Source organism: Aythya marila, assembly GCF_965140915.1.
Source record: "Aythya marila genome assembly, chromosome: 2".
Classification (NCBI taxonomy): domain Eukaryota; kingdom Metazoa; phylum Chordata; class Aves; order Anseriformes; family Anatidae; genus Aythya; species Aythya marila.
In genome coordinates this window covers 34,605,767-34,630,668 of record NC_139043.1, presented here as the reverse complement: position 1 = coordinate 34,630,668, position 24,902 = coordinate 34,605,767, and the positions used below count along the sequence as shown (strand labels likewise).

Sequence of the window (24,902 nt, the reverse complement as noted above, 5' to 3'; positions counted from 1 at the left end):
ATGGCTTAGGCCAGTGCCTGTCTGAGGAACTGGTGAGCTAACTACAGAAAAGCAAACTTTACTTCCAGCAGGCTAAATAGACAGGAGAAAAGCAGTGTCTAAGTAAAGCAGTAAAGCAGTGTCTAAGTAAAGCAGTACTATGTTGTATCTTCACAATGAGGATTGTAAATAAGGATGAAGATTTGAATCCTTATAATGAGGATTTGAAAAATTGAGATTTGTGCTGTAGGTTTAAATGACAGAATAAACAATTAATTACTATATAGCAAAAGTGTTACCAAATGTTAGGTTAGATATGAAACACGCATTTTGCTTTTCAATGTAGATTTCTCCCTCCAACAAATCACAAGCTCTGATTTACGTTGAACGCTGTACTGAGTTTCATTGCACCTGGTTTGTGGGCTGGATTGGGTATCTGTGCAACCCTCTACTTTACACCACACAACGAATCTAGAAAATACAAGCCTTACATAAAAAAAAATAATCAACTGTTTAATCTTTGTTAGGAAATCCAAAGATGACTCCTGGGTGAGCAATGGAACCTACATGGACCTTAGAAAAGAACCTGGTTTTTCCAAACTGGACAATCCTGTCCTCTGGTGAAAGAGGAGCCAAGTGAAGATGTTCTGTGCTGTTTTCTTGGATCTGATTTCAAAGAAGTATATATAAATATATGTGTATATATATATATCTCTACACACACACATATAATATATGTGTGTGGGGGTTGTATGTGTGCAAGTGTGCATATCTCCAGAATTGTGCTTACTTTAGGATATGATAATTCATTTGTTTTCTCTACTCTATTGCAATGATTGTTTGAATGTATAAATACCCTAACTTCTTTTTATAAAATATTTAATAAATAGCACTGAATGTTAACAACTAGAGGGAAAAGAGGAGCTTTTACACTACTTTTCCAAGGTGTGTTGGTAATGTCAGTTCTGTGTTAACTTATGCCTTATTGAGTTGCGTTGGAGACAGTAGCATTGGCTTCTCCTAGCTGTGCTGAGAAATGAGCATAAGCCTTAGTAACTCAAACTCTAAGTAGGCTTCCACAGTTCAATGAGTAGTTCAGCTGTCTCTGGGCTGGTCTAAATTCCTAAAAACGCATTATCGGTTGGTGCTGAAATCTGAGCACGATCCTTTGCTGCCTGTGGAAAAGATTCAAATAAGCTTTGGTTTCTATTAGCTTTCTTACTAGCGTTATGGAAGCAGTAGTTCTGAGCTTACTTCAGTGGATTGATGGCTGTATAAGTGTACCTGGCTAAAAGCAGTGCTAGAAATTCAGGAATCGCCAACATTTTCCACTGGGAATCTTCAGATTTATAGCCCCCAACAGGGCAAGAGGAAGAGATCTTTTGTATATAATGGTTGAGCACTGACTAGATGAAGCAGCTCTCTCTTTTTCCAGTAAGTAATGTGTATACAGAGCACAAAATCCTGTGCTTCCATAGCTTCATTTGTTTTTATTAACCTAAAAATTGCAACAGTAAGTCTTTTTAAAAAGTAAGCAAACTGATTGTTTTAATCTAGTATTTTTTTCTTAGTATTTTGATATTTTCTACCTCTTCAAAAATAAACAACATATTTAAGATCTTATATTTAAAAAATGACCATCTGCCTTATGGAGAAATGTGTGGAATTGTTGATCTTCCTCTGTTTGTTATGTTCAGATAAATATTAAGTGTCTTGCACTAAATCAATTGCTTCTCTTTCCTGTAATTTTATACATTTGGGTAGATTTGCAAGAGTATGAAACCATAGGTCAAAATATACCAGGAAACAAATGTAGCAGAATTAGCACTTTTGAATGAAGATTATAGTGATGGGCAATTTTTATTTTTTTTTTCCATGACATCGCAGTGCTCGTGAACTAATTGCACTCCTGCCTATCTGCAGCTCAAACCCGACTCATTCTTCAAGTCTGTTCTGTGTGTCTGTGACTCTCTGGCAAGAAAACACTTTTCAAGTTTAGATCTATATCCACCACAACCCTCATTTTTTTCATACATGCCACTTCTACAATAGAAAATACACCCTATCTATGATAAATGTTGTTGGCATGTTTACCTGGCTTATGACTGGAACAAATGGACAATACATGCATAAAGGTTACTGGTACCTTAGAAAAGCTTTCTTTCTTTCTTTCTTTCTTTCTTTCTTTCTTTCTTTTTTTATTTTTTTTTATTTTTTTACATCTTACAGCATTATTCTAAAGAAAACCCATTAAAGCAGATCCATGTAATATATGTAATGAAGGAAGTACTACAAAAACTTCCATTTTAAACCAAATCCATGGTATCAGTTTGGATGTATATTTAAATTTTGTTTCCTGTTACCTTGATGCTTCATTGTCTTACAATCAAATGCTTCTTCGCCATTATTCACTTTGTCCAGGAACTCTGTTTCACTATCGTTTCTGTAATTTATTACCAAAAATGTTAGCATAACTCTCTGTTTAATGTGTCTTTTAAAGATTCAGCTAGCACTCCAGCAGCTTACAACAAGGCAAGGTTCAAGTCAGTATGAAAACAAAACCCATGCTTTGATTCTGAAGGAAATCTTAACCTCTGGGGACTGTTTGGCTTTTCAAGGAAAATGAGACTCTTTTCATGGCTTGAGCCTTTCTATTTTACTCTTGTATTATTAAAACTTGGCACAGAAATGAGTGGATATTTGTAATTATCCTTGTTGCTGGCAATTACCATTTGTATGAAAAATTACACACATTTAACAACAAAGGAGGTAGGAGAAAGGGAAAAAAAAAAAAAAAGCTTTTAAGAAAGGGAGTAAAATTTATGGAGGATACATTAAATTTGCTCATTGTCATATTTGGCAGCTATTGTGATTATTGTCTGATCTGATTGCTGGTTTTGTATTTTGTACATGTGGAGTGGATTTTCCCCTACTATGTCATATGAGCTAATAGTTGATAGCTTTCAAAATTAAAGGAATAGAGGCAACAAGAGAGTTAAAGAACCGTAATGCATTAAAATTTGTGGGTGTTAAACAAAAACTCATTTAATTTGGGGTGTTTGAGTCATGATTTTTGAGAAGTCAGACTGGTGCTGTTGTCTTGTATCTTCCAATCCAAAATGTCTAAAAGACATTTACTTAATGACAGGGAGAATTGGGCTGGGAAGTGCCTTATAGAAAATTGTTTCCTTTGACAAAATTCCCATAGCAGGAAGGCAAAACTCAGAATTTTACTATCTTCCTCTGTAAAATAACACCCACGAAGAGCCTGGTGCATTTTTTAGATAAACAAAGGGAAATTGTTTCAGAAGAACTCCTTTTGTAAATCTGTGATACGCATCTGAAAACCTGGTGTAACCAGTTGCAAATGATCCTCTGACCCCACATTTCCAACTACAATATAGTTGTCCCTGCTTACCTTTATGCGAAGCAGTTGGGTGTAGTTGTTAAGCTTCTGACAACTGTATATTAAGAAGTGGAAGAAAAATGTCTCTGTTACTTGTGTATTTCTATAAAAAAAATATATATATTATATATATTCATCATTCACAAACCTTAATACATTCTATAGTTATTCTTGGTGAAATAATGACATTTTAGTAATTGTTTTCCAAAAACTTCAGCTGTGTTAGAGTGCCTAACTTACATTAGTTTTCTGCAATATACTAAGACATATGTTGTTTTTAGTGACTGACATTTAGAGCCTTTCTACCTGAGTACTAGAAAGAAAATAGCAAGCAACTTACTGCATCCTTTCATGCGCAGCAGTGACTCCCAAACTGTTCAGCTCAGTGGATCAGTCCTAGAATTTCCTGTTGACCATTGCCTGCTGTTTTAGCACTCTTACTTGATGACTTTGTAAACATTACTTAATGTGATTTGGGGAGGCAGTTTGAATACCACTCATCGAGCTCTCCCTTCCCACCTGTACCCCTTCACAAAGTGAAAAGCTTACAATAAATTTACATCAAGGGGATGGAGCAGCTCATGCCTTTGGGTGTTAAACCACTACTTAGTTTTCAAATCAGCAAAGAGAGAGGAAAAAAAAAAATTAAAAAAAAAAGCCCGAGGAAATAGTAATCATAGAAATAGAAACCCACAGCTGTATTCTCAAATTTTCAGATTTGACACTGAGGTTCTGATTTTGGTGCAGAGATTTGGTGTTACGAAACAACAGAGTAACTTGTTTAGGACGCTACTCTTGGAAGGATGAAATGCTGTTTAGACTGAGTGGAACTAGACTGCACCACTACTTATTGCATCCCTTTTCTAATATTTGCTCTCAGATTTATGCTTTATGTGTTAGTTTGCCAAAATCTGTCAACCTTTTTGGGTACTTTTTGAAATACAGATCCAGTAAAGTACTTAGGTTCTTCATACAGAGCCTAGAAAATCAGCTGGTCCTTATTTGAAAGACCTGAAGCTGGGTTGCTGGCTTCTGTTAAAACCTGGCCCCTGGAGGAGGTGGTGGTTGCAAACTTGGTCACCTTATTTTTTGGCACTTTACTGATTAAACTGTCCCTGAAGAGCGTCAGGCTGTTGAAGCTAGACCGCTGGACAGAGAGGAACACAAATTCACAGGGCCAGAACATCCAGCCAGGGACAGCTTTGAGGTTGGACAAAGGTTCAAAGCTGGTCTTAAATAAATGAAGACCCGGCCCCCCAATTTCCCTCAACAGTTTACAGTGCTGTTAGGCTTTCTGTGTGGCCCCCTCGTATCTTAAAGTCCTTATTCAGTGTCCCATTTTCTCTTTATTAAAAAATAAATAAATCCCAAAGAATAGTAAAACATCCCACCCTAACAGGATTTCAAATGACAAAACATGCCTAAAAGCTGCAGTTACAAATTTCTTCCACAAACATCATGGTCTATTTCGGTACCTTTTCCTTGACTTTGTCACAGTTGTACTCTGGAGCCAGACCACAGCCTGGTGAGGGTGCTGCAGAAATATCCAGCTACAGCTGCTCAGCATATTCCTCATTAACATTCTCGCATCTGCTTTGTATAAATCTGTTCTATTGTGTCTCTAGATGATCAGCTTTGCAGAGCAGGACGTTTTCAGTGTATCTTATTTTGTTCAATACAGCTTTTTTTGTACATTACTCATACAACGGGGAGGGGGATGGAGGCAAGCTGAAGAGTACAAAACCTGGCCTACCATGCAGATAAAATAGCGAAGGATGAAACCCCAATTTCTCCACATAACTGAGTGCGTCTTGCAAGAGTTGGATGGTCCTATTCAAAAGAATGAAGCTAAAATGAAAGGTTCTTTTGGTACTGTTTTCATTCATGGATTTTGCCTACTATAAATAAATTTCCCAGTGTTTACTAACTCATCCTTTCTATTTTCTAGCTACTGGTGGGTGCAACTTACTCCAGCAGCTGTGAGTTGTTAAGAAATTGCAAATGTTATCTGGCTTATCTATTGAAGTTTAGTAACTGTAACTTATCACCAAATATATTATTGAACTGCTCAGTTCTTAGGTACTGTTCTTGCTGCAGCTTTTGAAAGCAATAAGAAAAAATTTCCACATAAGTAGTCGCTGTATGTTAAAAAAAATAAATAGGCAGTGTGTTTTTTTTAATGGAAATTGTTGATATGGTGTTACTGTTGTACAAAACAAAACTGTATTAAAGCTTACGGGAATGTTTTGGAGATTGATCCACGTGAGATGATGAGCTCCGTATCTTCGAGGTGTCTATGAGAATATTTGGTACACCTGAGAATCAGGCAGTCTTGTATTTATGTTGAGTGTTTTACTAGTTTTGGTGTTGGAAAACACGCCACATGTATGAGGTATTACATATGCAAAGCTGCTAAATGTTGAAATTGTTGTTTGTTTTGATAGGGCATTAGTGATTTCAGGATGAAGAAGGGTATCATGTTAGAATTATCACTGACTTTCAGATTTTTGAGAAAAACTGCTGTAGTCAGGATCACTCCTGTTTTCTGCATTCCTTACTGCAAAAATTTGTAATACTGTTGGAGCACCTTGACGTGCAATTTGATTTACTTCTTTGTCTCTGTAACCAATTTAGTTGGATGTTAATAAATCAGACTTGCAAAAGGTCATAGAGCACCCTCACTTTTTCCCAGGGGTTGTAAGCATCTTTCTTCAAAGGTTGTTATTGACAGCTGAAACAAGTTTAGCTGCTGTAGTGATCTGTGAGCTTTATACCTGCTATAATGGCAAGTATGAAAGCTTCCATCTGCTAGAAGTCTTATTTATCACTCCCACAATCTGTCTTAGAGTTAACTTTTGCAATTTTCCAGTTGGTCACCACTTACCTGCACACACTGTACGGCACTGCCACTTGGCTACTATGCCAGACACTGGAGCAGGGAAAGGGGTAAGCTGACGGAATTCATTTACAGTTCTAAGTTGGGTCTTAAAAGCAATTTTTAGGAGACAGATGTGCAGCACAAATGCTATGCTTTAGCATGGAAGTGGAAACCACAAACCACATGTTCTCCATAAAACAACTTTTAAAAGCAAGGAAACATAGTATTTGCTGGATAAAATAAATAGCTGGAAGAAAACTATCACTGTGGTGTTTTCTCCCTCACAGAATGGTGGTTTAGTACAACTCTGTCAATCAACTGTGCCTCCCAGTCCCACCATATGTGTGTAAGATACAATACAGATGGATTAGGGTCATGAAAAATGTGGGAGTACAGTGAGTGTAATTCCTGACCATCCTGTAATGCCAGACTGCAGTTCTGCAGCACTTCTCAGACTCAATGTGTAAAAAAGGTTTGTTGGGAGGAAGCATGGAGGTTCCAGGAAGAGCTGGGAAAATTGGATAAATGAATCTGGTACCCCACAAAACATCTTCAGTTGTATGTGGCAGGATAAGGAGGCCACAGGATAAGGAGAAAGGCCACAAGAAATGCAGCTTTTACATGTATAGTGGGCAAGAATCTTCTGTTCTGTGAAATCCAGCTGTTTTGATAGCATATTGGGCTTTTAACTTTAAAACTTATCATGATGTCATTGGGGATCACTTCATTACTGATTAATTTCAGAGATTTAATCTGCTCTAAGTGGTACCTGAAGCAGCTAACATTTAGTTCACTGGGAAAAAAAAAAAAAAAAGCAGTTTACACAAGTAGTGAATATTTTTTTCATAACTGTAAAAGGGAGAGAAAGATGGCAAAGGATCCTTGTTATTGGTGCCCTGGTCATGAACACCGAGGGCAATAGGAACTTTTCTCACAGAGAAATGGATTTGGGGTGAATTTATCATGATTTACCCTGGAGCTAATATTATGCCAAGTTCCCACCTTGCAGTTAGTGCTAAGATAAAATATGCTCTCTACTCTATAGAAGTACAAGGTGAATGTGGTTCGTGCAGACCTTGCATCCAATTTGTGTTTAATCTCAGTTGTCTGTTCATTTATAGTAATCTCTATTTTAAAGTCAGTGCTTACTGCAAAATGATTCAAACCACCATAGCGTGAGGAAAAACATTGACAGCTGAGCAAAGCTTGCTCTGCTTAGTAACTGTCACATCTTGGCTTCTTCCTTTTTTCAGTGCCTCTGTTACATTTCTTTCGTCTTGCAAGCAATGCTCTCCATGCTCAGATTGTTGATTTTTAACTTAGATACCCCTTCTAGTGCAGCAGATGCATAACAAGTTGTAGGGTTAGTCTAGGTGGTTTTTTGTTTGTTTGATTGTTTGTTTGTTTGTTTTTAAGGGGCTAAAAGCTGTCCAGATATGAGTTTCTTCTCTCTACTTACAAACTTGTGTATTTGCTTGCTTTATACCAAGGGATATATTTCAACTTGCTATATGTAAGCCCTCATTTGAAGTAAATCAACATTGCTCTACTGAGCTGAGTATAACTGAGGCTAAAGTTAACTTAGAATTTGACTCTGTGGATTCATTGATGTAAGTTTTTATAGGCTCTTGGAACAATAATAAATTCCTGGAAGACGAGATGTTGCGTATGAATGCATCAGCTGAGGTTCCTGTCTCTAATTTCATAGACTTAGGGAATTACTTGGCTTTCTCTGTTAGGGCACTATTTCTCTTTTAGGATTTTGAGCTATGTTTCAATTGCTATTTTAGCAAGACCAGATGTTAGATTGAAAATATAATTTTCTGCATAGTTAACATTGTTTTCCTTTATAAAGTATTTATTTAATAAAAACTTGACTTCCTAAATTACAGAAATCTTTTTTTTTCTTTTCTTTACACATGTAAAAGAAAAGATGCCTTGATGAAGGGTGCAGTAAAACTACTTTGAATTATTGCAGTACAAGCCTTGAGAAATCTTTTCCTTCTGAGGTTTTATGAGGGTATGTCTGCAATGCCTTGATTGCTGCCTAGAGCAAGGAAGATTATGTAGATTTATCAATAGATGAGAACCTGTCTAAAAGCTGAGAGAGATTTACTGTTTTGTTTACTCTAATGTTTGCTATCATCTCAGCCACTGTCAAACTGAAGATGGAGTGAAGTCAAGAGATCATCCTACTTGTATCACTGTTTGCTACTAGCACTTCAGTCTGTGAAACAAATCTTGTGAAAACAACTAGAGCCATACAATAGCTAAACAGGTTAGGGGGATGGGAAAACCAATTTTCATAGGAAGTTCAAAAATAGTGCACCAAACTCTGACGTCCTGTTGTAGGAGAAATATCTACTGAGAACTTTGCCTGAAAAAGAGCACTGACAGTAGGTCAGTTAGGACAAGCTTGACTTTTTTGGAGTTCTCTAGGTACCAAAAGTTGGTGAGCCTAGCCCGTCCTTAACCTGTTCCCTTTCCTTGTTTTGGGGAGAGTAATACTTCAGCCAAAGTTTGTGGAGGGTAGAGAACTCGATGATACTACATTCTTACCTTTTGTGGATACCAGAAACTGGAAAAGATATCCAGATGTGCTACATCGCAAGAAAGGCTACAGTAGGAGCTCCACTGTATTTTATCTAGCCACAGAGCTTTCTAAACTGATGCTCATGTGAATGTTTTCTTCTCTAATGCTGGCTCCAACGTAGATAACAACAGGAATTATTTTGTTTGAAACGATGGGGGGAAGGAATGAGAGGGAAGAGTACATATTGTTGAAATAAGCTTCTCGGTATTGAAGTTTGCAGTCATGAGGTCCTAGGGAAAAGAATGAGAGCAGCTTACATGTTGCCAGCACTGTTTGCTCATGGTTTCCTTTTGTACTCACACTTCCTTGCAGGATACAGCTGGTCTTCCTTCTCTCTTTCAAGTTGCATTGCTCACACTGTGGTATATTGGCGCTGGTGAGGCTGGAGAGTAACTCTGGAAGAACCAAGTAAAACCTAGGTGACTACAAACAATTCTGTAACAAGAAGAGCATTCCTGTCTCCCAGCTGCAAAGAGGAAGGCTCTGAGAATAAGAAAGTCATCCACCCCAGGTTACTTGCACCACCCCTTACAGATGCTATCACCGAAAGCGATGTGTCACTCAGACAAACAGGGGCAGCACAAGGAGCAAGGACAACGGTCTCAGTCCCATGGCAGAGCACAAAAAATAATAATAATATTTTCAATTGTGGGAGAACAGGCAGGCACATTGTCTTGTAGGTGATATTTTTTTCCAGCATAATGACTACCTGGTCTATACATGTAATTGTGATATAACAAATAGCATCAATATCCACACAACTAGCAGCCCACACATTTTGGAGCTGCTTGCCAGCCCTTGTTCCTTGTTTTGAAAAGAACTGTTTTCTTCTCGCCCTGCTTCATTTTAGAGCAGGAAAATGAGTATGTTCTTCGCCTACTGTCTGAATTATCATCCCTGTGCAAAACAGGGTGTGTTTTTTTTTTTTCCTTTGGACCTCCATTGCCATCTACAGCATATGATGCAGATGGTCCCTGGCAGCTCCTGCCCCAGATGCTCTGGGGAGCATGGCCTCGCAGCTCCTCTGGACATTCTGGTTTCTTTGCCATTTGCAATCATCTCCTCAGTGCATCTGCTTCTTGTGTGAGCCATGGCCTGCTTCAGAGCTCTCAAAACCAATTTCTCTGTTTCCATCTCTGTAAGTACTGAAAAAAATGCACTTACTTTATTCTTCTGGAAAGACTCCTTTCAATTTGTGCCGGAACAGGAATTCCAGTCATAGTTCAGTTCTGAAAGAGAGACTGAGCTGACAACACGTAGTGAGAATGGAGGTCACAGAGCTGTAAAATAATTGGGAAATACAACAAAGGAACCTCAAAAACCAAAAGGGAGACACAAAAATTTGTTTTAAATCACAATGAAGCTATTGCTAGAAATGTTGCAGGAGATGAAAACACCCATCTGGTGTTATTCAATGAAATATTAATGTTAGCTTCGGAACATTTTGCAAGGTTTGACTACGGCTGTGCTCCAGTTCTGTATCAACGGAACACAAACACCAGCCGGCCTGCTGTCTTGGGAGGAACTGCAGTCCTCTGCGGGTTCTTTGGAAAATTGTGCAAATAATTTGCTCCCGTAGTTGGATAACTGTGAAGGTGTTTGTGCACACACACACATCCTTTCAGAGCATGTAAGAGCACTTGTATCAACCAGGAGAAAAGCTGGGAGTTGATCGAGGATATTTCCCTGTTACAGACAACTGCAGTCATAGACTCTTCCCTGTGGATCCATTAGCTCCTCTTGGTTTGCCAATGTTGTCCTACACTGTCCGTGTTTTCTTTAGACATGCATTCCTTAGTTCCTCCACCCCCTGTGGCCTGTAGTTTGCCTGTAAGTAACAAAATCAATATGAACTGCATTAATTTTAGGATCATATTTTTATTGATCTGAAAATGTACCAGTAGAACAATGAGTTGAGATATAATTTATTAAATCAATTTTATATTATGCAATCACTTACAGTCAGCTTTACCTAGCTGCCATTCCTACTAGGTGCTGTGCAACTGTCCTTTAAATACTGCGATGTGCTATACAGTTGCATGTCAAAGAACCCTGCCAAAGTGCTTACACTCTGCAAGGTCTATGTGCAGCAATAAAAAGATGTAGGGCTTTATGTTTTGTAGGCTCAATGACAGATGTCCTCTACTTGCAACATTTTTAAGAAGGCATCCTAATATTTCTTACTTTAATACAATCGGTCATTTAACTTTAAAGGTCCTTTTCCAACTGCTCAAAAGCCAAAGCTGTAAAAAAGGAAGAAAGTTAAGAAACAAAGAGATAATTTTAAGATTAATCAAATTAAAGAGCAATAAAATATTTTTAGATTTAATTTCTCATGTCTTTCTTAGACTTTTCTAGTTTAATGTAGAATAATATGCTTTTAAAAGAACTGTGTTTACATAGGACTTACATAAAAGTTTGGGGCTTTTACACAACAGTTCAGTAGCCATTCCTTTTGGTTAGTTTATGATGAAGTTCTGCTGCTGAATAGCTTGAACAATAGCACAGCCAGATGGTCTTCGATAAAACATTAATGAGGCCAGATGGTTCATAATAAACTATTATGGAAAAAGAATCCTGAGACACGCAAAAAAATGTTATCTATCCCTATGTCTTCATTTACCATTATCATAAAAGAAACAAAGTTCTGTAGCTGCCATCTAATCTACATTTTAAAGTTAGGAGCATTTAGTTTGTGCAGCTTCATGCAAACTGCCTTCCATGTTATTGTTGGAAGCATCATTAGATGACTCCTTTGGTAACCACAATATGTTAGACGTGAACCTAGCCTAACTTTTCTTACAATTTCCTAAAATTATGGGAAAATCATCAAATGATCACAAGGTTTTCACTGGATGATCTTTGTACAGTTACAGCCACCCTAAAATACAGTCATAGCAGAGAGAAGGTTTTTTTTTCAGTGACAGAGGTGAGTCCTGTGCCAGATATTTTCTACAGAAAGGTAAACGTAGCACCATTTCTCTCTATGCTGATAATACTCCAGACATCGAGAGCTGAGTTACACCAAACATGTCTGTCTGTCTGACTCTTCTGTGTGTCTCTGTGTGGCACTCTCCAGTTGCTCCTTTCATGGCACTACAAGATCCACTGCTGAACCCCTTTTTTCCTCATACTGTTCCATAAAAGCAGCAGAGATGCACCTGACAATGAAATAGATCACCTCTAAATTGTGGCCAAACTCATCTCCTGGACAAAATCTTCAAATGTTTAAAGATGCTGCCTTCCCACCGCCTTCCTGAAGAACTTAATGAGCAGAAGCTCACATAAAGGGGTGGAGAAATGCAGCAGAAAGGCTTTCTGGCTACTCTGAGCTCTCACGGTCCCTTCTGGCTTACTGTGCCCTCCCACAGGTCTCCACAAAGCACGATTCAGTAACTTACTGTTAAGCCTGTCACTGAGTGCCGGTGCTTTGGAAGGGGCTGATGACAGCCGAACCAGTGGGACAGCGAGAAGGCTGATGTTTGCAGCAAGAAATGTCTCTCAGCACTGAACGTGAAATGTGAATGTGAATGAAGGTGAAAACTGGAGAACATCCCACCAAAACAGCAGATGAGTCATAACGTAAAATACAAATGAGGCTGGTTAGTTAATTTGAAACAAACAAACAAACCTGTTCAGATTTTTATTCCTGCAAAAGGGAATGAACAGGAAAAAAGGAGTTCATTCTTTTCGTGGTGATTTGGCATATGATGCTGGACACCTTTAAAAAGATTTGCATCACCAAGTGTCCTTGTTTTTTTTTTTTTTGTAAATAATTTCACACTTCCTTTTCTGCATTTTCTCCACAGAGCTGAAGCCAACAGGCCCTTCTGTAGCCAGTAAGAGGGGTTAAATAAAGCCTGGCATGCAACAACAGAGAGCTCTGGACAACCTCCTGACATTTCAATAGGATGAATTTTAGTATGCAGTCTCTTGCTGCTGCAGCCTAAAACGACTCCATGATGGCTACAAGGACCATTAGATGGACAATATACCATTAGTATGGCTCTTAATGCCAACCCTGTGAAAGCATTTTAAAAAGTTTTTAAGCTGAAGAGACAAAAACCAACTATTTAAGAAAATCCCCTTTGCAGACAATTTTAGACTAACACCCTATGCTAATGTCAATGACTGGAAAATATAAGAACCCATTATGCCATTACACACACACTGAAAAAAGTAAATCTAATAAATAGTGCTTATAGGGTGCAGACTTCTGTAACTGGTAGGAATAACCATTTTGCAATGCTGACACCTGGTGGTGCTCAATGATTTCTTAGTCTCATGTCTGAGGAATTTCACAGAGATATTTAAAGAGCATGCAGCTATTCTGCTTTTTTCCTTTCAGCCTACTAGCTGCTGTGTCATACGGGTGACTACTTACAGGTGTTATATATAGAGTGGTAATTTGTGTCGAGAAGATGGTTGATATTAGTAAAGAAGGGGGAGATGTGGGAGTGTGGCCATGGGGGTCAGAAAGCCCCGTGGTTGATGATAACATCAGACTGTTAACGATGAGGCCATCAGGGATGTAAAAGAGTTTAGAGGGAACAAAGAAGGGTGATTCAGGAGACTCCATGCAGTCTCGGGTTTCTTGTTCTCCAGCCATTAAGGCATGGAAGTTTCTGGGTGTTTGCTGTTGTTGTTATTTGCAAAGTTGTTTGACCAATGAAAAGTTGTTTTGAAAAGAACTGCTGTGGAGAGAAGGGTATAAGAGGGGAGCCTACCCTCAAGAGAAAAAAAGGCAACACGATATAATGAAGTTATGTCATCAATGAAGAAGCAGAAAGAAGGAATGAAAAGGAACATGCTAGCAGAATGGAGACCAGGATGGGAACAGACACGTTGATCACCTCATGAAGATGGGTTCGGCCAAACTCAGAAAACTGCTCAGAGAAGCTCGTACAGAAAGTCACTGCAAACAGGCGCACTGGAGCTGGAGAGAAGCTCGAGCTGAGAAGCGGAGCCGAGCACACAACTGCCCCTCGCTGGTAAGCAGTTGCGCATTATGGGGAATCATACGTCCTTAGAAACAAAGACTGTACTGGTAACCTTACAGCTTATTCTCCCTATTAACAATCAGACAGTTTATGAGCCTGAAATACGGGACCAAACTGAGGTCAAGGTGTGGGACTCTGCAACTAAAAACAACAAGGTTGCAGTGGAATTGCTCGGCACCTGGCGAGCAGTCTCTGAAGCCTTAAAGAGCCCTGTGGGGCCAAAATCACAAACGTGTGGTTTACCAGACAGTGAGGGAGCTGCGGGCTCCTTTACTGATCCGACTGCTACACCATCGGCCCCCCTAACGCTACTGACATCGAAGGCTTTTGCTTTCCGCCCCCTGTTGACCTGAACGTGCCTTTTGACCCAGGCCCTTTTGGCCTTGAAAAGGATACTGATATGTTTTTCTTCGATCTGGGAAGAACGGGATACATAAGGCCCAAAGACCGAGTTGCTTGACAACTTAAAGCAAGATATATTGTTCAAAAGAAATGGAAAATGGAGACTGTTAAGTCATGGAACTTAAAGGATTGTTTGTTACCTTTTCTGATTGTACATATGTATAGATATATTCGGGTTTAGTGTGTAAAAGCAATGTTCTGTATATTTAGAATGTTTGATGTTCATGTGTGCGTGTTGGTGGAGCGTAGACTCCCTGCACACCCAGCGCTGTTTACTTGCCTTTTATACCTTTTATAAATATTCTTTTATAAATATTACTAAATTCAGATTGAGTTGAGACTTCATTTACAACACAGGTGATGTGTATTATTCATTTTTTAAGTTATGGTTGTGAAGTTCTTGTGTAATTTTTCTGTCCCACTTTACTTACTTAACTAAGATAGCCAAGTCTTGCCTGTTTCCAAAGGCAGTTTGTCACGCAGGCAAAACTTTCTGGTTTTCTCCTTCTGCACGTTCTACAAGAGGATCTAAAGCAGAAGGACCTTCTAATGCAGAAGTGATGCACTTCATGTTTTGGCTCCATAGATTCACATCTGTGTGGCAGACAGATCCCAGTGCAGACTACACTCGTATGTATTTCTGATATTATATTCTCCCTGCTGACTTCCCAGTTAGTCATGAAACTACTGTGTGCTGCAAGTTTTGGCTGTGCAGTATACCTGAAGAGCATTTTCATGAAGACTGAGGGTTCAAGGCATGTGTTCAATTCTAAATGTGTCCCATTTGCAGCCAGTTTTGATATCAGCCTTTGAAACTTTTAGATTAACTGCTGCCTGGCCCCAAAAGTGTCTGTTAATGCCCAGACTAGGTTCTGTCTCTTCTAATTAATGTAAAGTATCTTAAAACTATCTTATGCTGGCTTGTGTCTATCTTGAAAAGATGGAAATTTCCTTGGTGCAGGCACCCCTTACTTGGTGCACACCAAACCACCAGTAACATCCTTAAACTGACTGGCAAGTTTCACTGTTTTAGTCTCCTCCCTCCCCAGAGAACATTTCCATGGCAATGTGGTTCAGTGCCACTTCCTGGCGTGATTTCTCAAAATCTGCTTTAGCAGGCACTTGCATTGGAAATGAATGACACGTTGCCACTCCACGGGTAAGCACGTGATTACTGATGAAATGTGCTGCTACTAGCCACTGCAGGAGATTATGACTGGAGCTAGTGATCCTGCAACTCGGTGCTGATCCTAGAAAGAGATCTCCTGAGGACTTGAAGGTACTTTTTCTCATGATGAGGCTCTAAGAGTGGGTTTATTTTTATTTCTATTAGCCCATAGAAGCCTAAGAAGAAAAATCTATTTATCATTGATTTACTGAGGGCGTCACTTAGGAGAAACAGAAAGGGATGACAGACTAATATCTGCTAAAATTAACTGGAAGTTTTGGATAATTTATGTAGTTATCAGAATGGATAACTACTTGTACAATATACATTAACTGTTACCTCTCGCTTAGGACTGTTAATTTAAGGGCATCCAGCTTTCAACTTTTCTTCCATAGGCCAGGCTTTACTCCATTAAGATATGGTGATTCAACATGTGTGACTATCCCCCCTAGTCCCAAATGCTCTCTCTTTGACCTAAAAGCGAAGGACCTGGCTTGTGGCATGGTTCACTTGAAAAATATTTCCTTAATGCTCAGTAAATATCTTGAAGAACTACTCCTTATGTTTCCATCAATTTCTTCCTGGGCCAGTCCTATCATAAAGCACCCAAGTTCTATTATTCTGGTGTTGCCTTGCTTTCAGAGAGGTGAGCTATAGTCACAGAGCTCACTGTATTACACTACACTTCATAAACCTGTCTACCACACTCCATTGACCACATTTCTCATTTTGCAGTGCTGTTCAAGGCCTGAACCAGACTGAGAAGAAGAAAACTTGTCTTGGGAACTCCCATTTGGACTGGGGCTTTGACTGGACTCCAGCCATGCCTACAGCATTGACCTCAATGTTGCAAATCTGCAGCTGCACACACAGCAGGGGCATTGCCTCCAGCAGATTTCATATACAAGCTGCTGATCCTCTGACTGTCAGTGATCCCAGTCAGGTTTGAGAGGACATCTCAGGAATGTTGTATGTATGTCATAAAATGCCATCATCTGGCAGTTCTCAGGGAAAAGCTGCCTTTGTTATGTGACTGGAAGTAACCCAGCAAAATGAACTGTTGCCTCCTGTGGCTGAGCTGACAGGAAAATCAAACCAAATCCACCTCAGCCCCTGTCAGGGCCATGCCACCACACAGGGGTCCCTGCTGCACAGACACCCCCAGCACCAGGGCTCAGCAGGCAGAGCCCACCACGACCAGCAGCCCAGACCCCAGCGCAGCTGCCCTTCAACCCCTGAGGAAAGTGAGGGGCACAGACATCCAGGAGGAAGGCGATGGAGCCAGGGACTCTGGAAGCTGCTTTGGGGCTTCACTGGCGAACAGCAGCCCCCTCAGGGTGCCAGACCCCGCAGCCATGTGCTGGGCGGCGGCCGCTGAGCCATAAAATGGCGGCGGTGCTCGGTCCCGCCTCACCCCCGCGTCCCGGGGCGCGGGCACCCGGGCGGGGCTTTGCTCCCCCTCGCCTTGCCTCACCCCGCCACGGTGCCGCCTGTGCTTGCGGTGCTTCGCCCATGCTCACGGTGCCTCGGAGCTGACCAGAAGCCTCCCTGCTCCCAGTGCTGCCCCAGGCTCCCCTCGGGGCATCGCCCTCTGCGCCTTGCATCGCATCGGGGCGCGGCGCGGTGCATCCCCGGGGCGCGGCAGCAGGGATCAGCAGGGCAGCCGTGAGTACCGGGGTGGGCCCAGGGAGGCGGAGGGGCTGGCGGTGCCAGCAGTGCCCCTGCTGAGCCCTTTTCTCCCTGCCAGGGGGCTGGAGGAGTGGGGCTGTAGTGGGGTCCACAGCCTGCATCCAAGCCCCGCTGCCCCATATGCGCGGGGCCACCCCTGTCAGCACCGCTGTGGCAGCCTCGGGGAGAAGCCAGGGTCTGGCTTCCCTTCCGTGCCTGCCCGTGTGTCACCCGGCTGCTTTAAGGAAGAAAAAAAAACCCAAAGCCCAAACCGCAAACCCTAGAGGTTGAATCAGTGCAAATCACGCGTGGCGCGTCAGCGTCGGAGGGGAAGCGCAGCCCTTGGGTGCCCGCTGCAGCTGCCTCAGTGCCAGGCTTGGTGAGGGCGGCACATGGCTGCATGCCCACACGAAGCGCCTCATCCCTTAGGGCCGGCATCCCCAGGTATGCAGCTGTGGGGTGCTGTGAGACGAGGCTCCCCAAAATGGGACCTCACGGGATGGTGGCATCTGTCCCTGGGGTGAGGGCACCATGGTCCTTGTGGTTGGACATGTTAAATCCAGGGTAGGTTGTGTGGCACCAAGTCATCAGAGGCACGTGCTGGAAGATCCTCAAGGCTTAGAAGAGAGAGCTTGTGAGCTTTTGTGGCTTTTTGTTTAAATATAACTTGCCTGGAAAGCAGGCAAAAATAAGGCTTTGTAATAAAATGCACGTACTGCTTGTCATCTCTTGCTGACTTCAGGAGCCGTTCAGGACAAGCTCTGACTTGGTTAGAATTCAGAGGGTGACACATGGTAAAGTTAAAGTCTGGCAGCTCTTCTGACTGCATGCCTACTGCTTGGGCCTCTTCGGTCTGTGAGTTGTCCTTAGCATGCCTTTACGACAAAAGGTGACCTGTTTGGTAGTCCACTCGCTTCCCAGGTTGCCTGTGGACTGTGCCTGGTGTTCTGGGTAATCTTACATTGGATGGAAAAAAGATGTTGGTTTGGGGGGGTTTATTGGTATGTTTTGTAAAGTGCATGTGTATACAGAATGTCAGAAATATTGGGCAGCTGTTCAGAACTTGCTCTTCTGTGCTGAGAAAGGTAAAATCTGATTATTCATTAAATGTGTTTTCAGATTTAATGATCTACTATATCGAGTTATGGAGCTGTGATAAATGAAAGAAGCAGGGTAAGGTTTGTTTCTTTAAATAATTGGTAAAGTTGCTATAAATATCATGTAAATATCTTTACATGATCTCATCCTGTTCATTGAATAATCTGCCCATAGCCCAGGTTCAGGCTAATTTAAAATTTTTTGGTAGGCGAGGAAGCTACTCCTCCATCCTTTTCTGCTTTCACACCTAACTATCAATCTGCAAGAGTGAATTCACTCTGACAGGCTTTTCCTACCAGCTTTGATACCTTCCTTTGTAATTCTCACAAACCAAGCATGGTTCTAACAAAGCTTTTCAGAGCAAGAAACAGCAAAAGGAGAGTTTTCTTAATGCTGTGTCTGTAACAACTCTGTGAGCATTTGGTCAGGATGCCCTCGATCCTGGTAGTTGCATGAACTCCCAGTACTCTGTCTTTTTGTGAACAAGTGAAACAAGATACTTGGGTGCATTTTATAATGAACATTAAAGGCACAATACCCAAAGAAATGTAATTTGGATAGAATATTATTATGGTACTGCTGCACCAGCAAATACACTCATTGCAAAGACATTCCCAACGCAGTGAAGTGTAGGAGACGTTGATATTGTCATCCTGATTGTAAAGACAATACTAGGTATCCTACCTCGTAAGTTTCTGCAGTTTTCATGTGCACTCTGTGGTCTTTCTCAGATATTCTTTTTACCCATCAAAAGCCTGGTAACTGTTTGTGAAGTCAAACCACCATGAATCAGAAAGGAGTCTTATAAAATGTAGTGAGTGTGGAACAGAAAGACAAATCACAACAACTTTTTTTTTTTTTTTTTTTTTTTCTTCTCCAATATCTCTTCTCATAAGCTCCTTAGAATTAGGGGGCCTTTTCCATTTAAGACCGTATGCCCACGTGAGTCTATTGTGTAGAAATGGGATCAGAGTGAATGAGCAATCAATCATATAAAGCACAGAAATGCTTGAAGAAAGGGAACAGCAGCTAATGCAGGGCAAATTGTGATGATGGTCCCCTCCATTACAAATCAGTCATCTGGTTAGTTGTGAAATATAAAGTCATATAAAAGAAGTCCCCAAACCCTCAACCCTCGCTGTTTTCTTTCTTTCTTTTTTTTTTTTTTTTTTTTTTTCTCTGCTGCAGTAGAGCTACATTGCTTAGTAAAACTACGTTACACTGAGATTAAAATGGGGGAAATTTATGGAGAAGAAATATAAGAATGCAAAAATCAAACTTGGTTTAGAGCCTAGGAAAAGGTAAGGGAAAAAGAAAGTCAGTGGAAATACTCCTAGTGTGTATAGCTGGGACTGTGCTGTGAGTTTGTTGCAGCCTCTTTTTATAATGAAATCCACAGTAGACTTGAGTAAAATGTTAGGAGACTGACATTGTTCCAGTCCTTTCCCTCAAAATGTTATTGGGAAATGCCCTTTACTTGTTTATGTGGAGAACTAAGAGTGGGCAATGGGGGTTTCATAGGAAGCTTAACATGAATTGGTAAATACTGTGTGAAATATTATCTGAAATGGGATTTGGGGAAAGCTAAGCTTCCATCTGCAAAGAAAGGTTTTCTTCTCTCCTCCAACTGATACTAAAACATGACGCCTGTATTCCAACTGCTAGTATATTGGTTTGCCATTTTCCCTCAGTTGTGAATGGTCACTGCAATATTTTTTTGGTTGTTTGAAATCTGTCTTAGCTAATTCTGGCCTGTGTTTGTAATGGACAAGTCTAACTAATCTCTTTGGAGCAGGACAGGTGATTAATTAATGAAAAACATGTGGGTAACCTATTTTAAAGAAATAAAATGGGCAGCTAGGACATCTTAGGCTCATAGTTGAACTTTACACTGTCAGCTGGAGGGTTCAAAGGAATGCTGCCAAATGAAAAAAAAAAAAAAGTAGAAATACCAAGTAAAACAGCTGGAAAAAAATCTGATGAGACTAAAAAAAGTTTTTTAGATTTGCATGTTTAGCACTTCTGAATGGTCATTTTTACCATGTTTTCTGTGAGTTAAGTCAACTTTCTTGTTAATAGAGCAAAATGCAGTGGTTGGGGTAAGGGAAACCTTACACAAGAAGAGATGCCAGTATTTTTAATTTTAAGACAAATTTAAGAGCTAGAATAAGATAATGTAAGTAGTTGTTTAGCAGCTATGAATAACAGTTGCAAGCAACATATTTTATTTAGCTGTAGTTACTCTAATGGGAACCAGAAAATTGGAAAACACTGGAGGTAAAAGGTTCAGAATGGAAAAAAAGGAAACAGGACTTTCCAGGGGTGGAGTTCAGAAAGAAAACTTAGTCACAAAGCTGCCAGTATAAAAAGCAATATTTGTTGCTTTTTATAAAGGAATTTTTACTATCCCTATATGTGTTAACACACTTAAAACAATCAAGATAATCTGTATGAATAATATTCAATTACCTTCTATGGAATAAGACAATTTTATGTTAGGTAATAAATGAAGAAATCGGTTGAGAGGCATTAATCCTCTGCCACTGCACCTGTGTTCTTCTGATCCTCAGAAGTCTCCTCAGGGTGCTCATTACTGGATACTTTTTCTTAGAACTTCAGGTAGGTTATGTAAGGTTTTTTTTGTTTGTTTGTTTTCCTCCGTAGCAAATGAATTATCCATGGGTGTTCTTTGAAGGAATTGTTCAGCTGTAGATTTTAATATTTCCTTTCTCACATATCTTGCTGTCTTCATTATCCGTGTGCTCATGAATTTCATGATTATTGTAATGTTTAAGCCTTCCATATCATGTTTGCAGTGCATTGTTCTTATTCACTGTTGCTTACTTAAAATTTAAACTAAAATTGTTTCATCTGTTACTGTGAAAACTTTTTTACTTTGAGGGAAGTTGCTTGAAGTGTCATGATTCCCAGCTCAGAGTGGCAAAGATGGGGTGAAAACACTAACTGTTCCTATGTTAATACTGTGCAGAACTTCTTAAAGTGAAAATGTAAATATTTGTACTTTCCTGTTGTAGTTCTGAAAAATAGATTTATTCTTGCAGGCTCTAAACGATTCTCCAAGATGTTTGCAAAAGCAACAAAGAATTTTGTGAGAGAAACAGACAGTGGAGGTGACTTAATCCCTGTCTCTCACTTGAATGCCTCGGACAAGCTGCAGCTTCTCAGCTTGGTTACAAAGAGGAAGACATTCTGGTGCTGGCAGAAGCCCAAGTATCATTTCTTGACAGTCTCCTTGAGTGATGTGCTTACAGAAGACAAACCTATAAAACCAGGTAAAGCCCTACTCAGGCAGTACTGTTATTGTACACAAAAAGTGTGTGAAGCTGAATCTTTTTTTTTTTTGTTATTCTCAGTCACGTTACCAGGGGGCTCTTTTCAGAGGAATGCTCTGAAGTATTTTCAATCCTTAGGAATGAGATGGCTGCATCTTTTTCTCACTTGACTGTTCATTTAGCTAGAATAATACTAGGAAACGTTTAAAAAAATGTTTAGATGGACTACTGCAACTGAGTGCTGATAGCTGTCGAGCCACACAGTGCTGCTGTGTTGTGCTGTGTGTGGCCTCAGGAGCTCCACTAGAGTATTTTGGGGAGTTTTCAGTATGTGACAGTAGCATGAAACTCTGCAGTGCTCCAGGTAAAAAAGCACTGAACCAACTGTTCTGCTGGTGGTAGCAGACCAGAAAATGTTTGCAGGTGTTACCACAGCTTCCTTTCTTCTTGCACAGACAGTTAAAAAACACTTATCCTTGTATTTATTTCTCCATCCAGTGCTAAACAGGTAATGGTCTGGAATCCTGTATTTCTGGGCATGACATAATTCTGAATATAGATAAACAGATAAGTACTTATGCGTAGATTTTAATTGTAGCTAGCTCAGAAAATAAGCTGATTCTGAGTCTGTTCTCTGGTTTATTGACATAAGAGATTGAGAGTTTGATTTAAGCCAATTAGATGTTTCCACTGGTTTTCAGTGAGCTTTGGGACAGGGTTATGATGAGATATGTCAAGATAATGGAAAAATATTAAACCTATTATAGGCAGATCTACTTCATAGTTCTCCCTTGTTCCTGAAGTTAATTTCTGTCATGCTTCTTAAGTCTTCCGTAGCATCTGAGCTCAGCATTTCATTCACCAGATGTTTTCCTAAAATGGCAAAATGTAGACGATAGCTGAGCAAAGGCGATAAAAATATGGAGGAAGCAAAAGTTGCAGAGCTGTGAACTTCCCTATTTACCTGTTAAGTACTGTTCTTGCCTTCATTAACATCAACTGTTTGTGTTTTCTGTTAGTTCTTGTTTTTCTAATGACTTCAGGACTGTTTCAGCATTTGTCTTCATGGGTAGAAATTACTTTTATTCTTTTCCTAGTGATTGTGGAGTCTGACTTCGCAAAATACATGGGGAAATTTGAAGACTTTGTTCAAGGAAGTATTGAAACTTCATTTGGAAAGATCAGCCTGGGAGCTGGAGGGAAGGGCTACGTGGAAAGCCAGTCCTCCTTTGGAAACCTGAGGAAGCAGGAAATTGACTTGCAGCAGCTTATGAAAGATGTCAAGGACAGGTATGCTTCAAACACGGGCGTTGCAATGGCCAAGAAAGATTTAGTCTGGAATAAATGTGTGAACCAGACCTGCAAAATCTATGTGCATCTAGTGTCAAAAAAATAACATCAGTCAAGATTTAGAATCTTGTTTCTAAGACTAGATAGGGTGCTACAGAAGAATATGCTAGAATAACTTCTATTTTGAACAATGAGCTTTCACTTGGTTTTCTGGAGTGTGATCTGCTCTGTTCAAATAAATAATCTTCCTGTAGAAAATCAGATTTACCTCAACATATTTTGGGGTTATAATCCTGAATGCAACTAAATACTTACAATTATTTTCTACACTCAGAAGAAGATTATATAAGTATATATGACTGTAAATAAGTTGCTTGCTGAAATACATTTTTCTGGTGTAAGGACCTGAAAGGTGCCACTGAATTGCTCACATGCTAGACTAGGAAACAGGCTGAGATGCTGACATCTGATGAAGAAGATATTCATATACACAGTCCCACAGGACTGTTAAGTGGGTCTGGCAGTGATATAGTCCAGTTTAATGTGTGTGTGTGCTGTTATGCAAGGAGCTAGTTTTTGGTTCATGGAGTAGATGCTCAGAGCTTATTTAAAGCTTGTGACGCAAATGGTGTAATTGATAGAGTGAGTGGCTTTTGTTGGGTCACTAAAGTGATGAGGCTAGCAGAATTTTAATTTTATTATTTTTTCTTCAGCATAATTCTGAGGCTTACTGGAAATTGTGGCACTTCCTTACAAATAAAATGCTAGTCACTAATTCATAAATATTCTATGATTTGTGAGAGAACTCATCCATGGTTTCTAGCTTTCGTCTCCTTCATGGAGCATCATGTGGAACTCAGGCATTCAGCATGCAGGAGTGTTGTTGCCTAGAAGTTAGTGATTTGGGATGCAAAGTGTTAAGGTACTAAGAGGATGTTTACTGGTCAGTCCTTTTGGGACGAGGGTCACCTAAGTGCTCTTGATTTCATCTAATTACATACGTTGCTTGTGCTTGTTATAGAAATAATAAAACCATAATTGCTCTAAATCAAATTGCAATTGAAAGTGTTCTTATATTAGGCTGTTAAATTAAAGTTAGAGATAAATAACAGAAAGCACACCCAAAAATGTCAAAGCTGATACATGTTGTGTACTGTCGTGTGAGTCTTCAGGGTTCAGGAAGCTGGAAGTGCTGAGTGGCAGCAAATTGGTTTCTTGTCAGTTCTCAGGTGAACCTTAAAAAGGATAATCCTGCTGATCCTTAATTAGATTCCAGATGCTGCATTGGCTCTCCTTTTCAGAAAAGGGATGACAGCTGAAGGATGTAGGATGAGATCCCTCCTGATTTGCAAAAGCAGTGTCACTTTGCATACAGAACACACTTATTAACATAATATGCAACAGAAAAATAAATGGTCCCTCTAGGTTTATGAGCTTCACATATTTTATGACACATTATTCTTGCTTTTTGTATTACTTTGTGCCTGCTAGTTCAGAGTACTGAAAAATACTGATTTTAGGGCAGAGTCCTATGCTTTAAACTAGTGGTTTATCTAGTGAGAGGCATCCCTGCCCACAGCAGGGGGCAGGAGTTCCATGATTTTTAAGGTCCCTTCCAACCAGAGCCATTCTGTGGTTCCTGTTTTCAATGTCTTGGCCATTCTTGAAGTCTCACTCCGATGCAGATGTTTTATTTATTCTTTATAACAACTTAAGCATTTATGAGTATGATGAGACAAACATTCATCATTTTTCTACCAAATGTGCCACGTGAGCAATACAAAGTCGCAGCATGTTGGGAGACAGCATTAAGTAAAATCAATTGTGTGTCTGTGATTTAAAACATCAGGAGGATGCTGAATAGAAAATAGAGAAGCTGTCTGTCACTTGCACTCTCACAAGTCTTTGGTATTCTTGAGGAAGTTGTTCTACAAAGTAATTGCCAGGTTATTCTGTGGGGAAAATTGTGAAATGCCATCAATAAGCTGATGTAGCAGGTACTTTGTTCTGGTACGAGAGTAAAAAGTGGGTCAGAGAGGTTACATTTGAAACAGGTTAACAACAGAAGTGCGTCTGTGCTTCTTGTGCAGTGCCTGAGCGAGGGCTGATAAATTGTACTCTGGCACT

General features: G+C 40.1%; 2 protein-coding genes across 10 annotated transcripts in view; both read left to right on the top strand.

The window, feature by feature from the left end:
- Window positions 1-7,504, top strand: part of OSBPL3 (oxysterol binding protein like 3) — a 94,093-nt gene extending 86,589 nt beyond the window's left edge. For all 8 annotated transcript variants that reach the window (XM_082752536.1, XM_082752541.1, XM_082752539.1 and 5 more), the window contains one exon: window positions 507-7,504. In XM_082752536.1, coding sequence (XP_082608662.1) covers window positions 507-603 — 97 coding nt within the window. In that variant the 3' untranslated portion in view covers window positions 604-7,504. The remainder of the gene's footprint in view (window positions 1-506) is intronic.
- A 9,392-nt stretch (window positions 7,505-16,896) lies between these two features.
- Window positions 16,897-24,902, top strand: part of GSDME (gasdermin E) — a 32,213-nt gene continuing 24,207 nt past the window's right edge. Inside the window, exons 1-4 of one of the 2 annotated variants that reach the window (XM_082755288.1) lie at window positions 16,897-17,091; window positions 18,214-18,267; window positions 21,255-21,485; window positions 22,583-22,775. In XM_082755288.1, the coding sequence (XP_082611414.1) occupies window positions 21,275-21,485; window positions 22,583-22,775 (404 nt within the window). In that variant the 5' untranslated portion in view covers window positions 16,897-17,091; window positions 18,214-18,267; window positions 21,255-21,274. Of the gene's footprint in view, window positions 17,092-17,464; window positions 17,539-18,213; window positions 18,268-21,254; window positions 21,486-22,582; window positions 22,776-24,902 lie in introns of those variants that run through there. The other variant, XM_082755287.1, reaches the window with a different exon arrangement.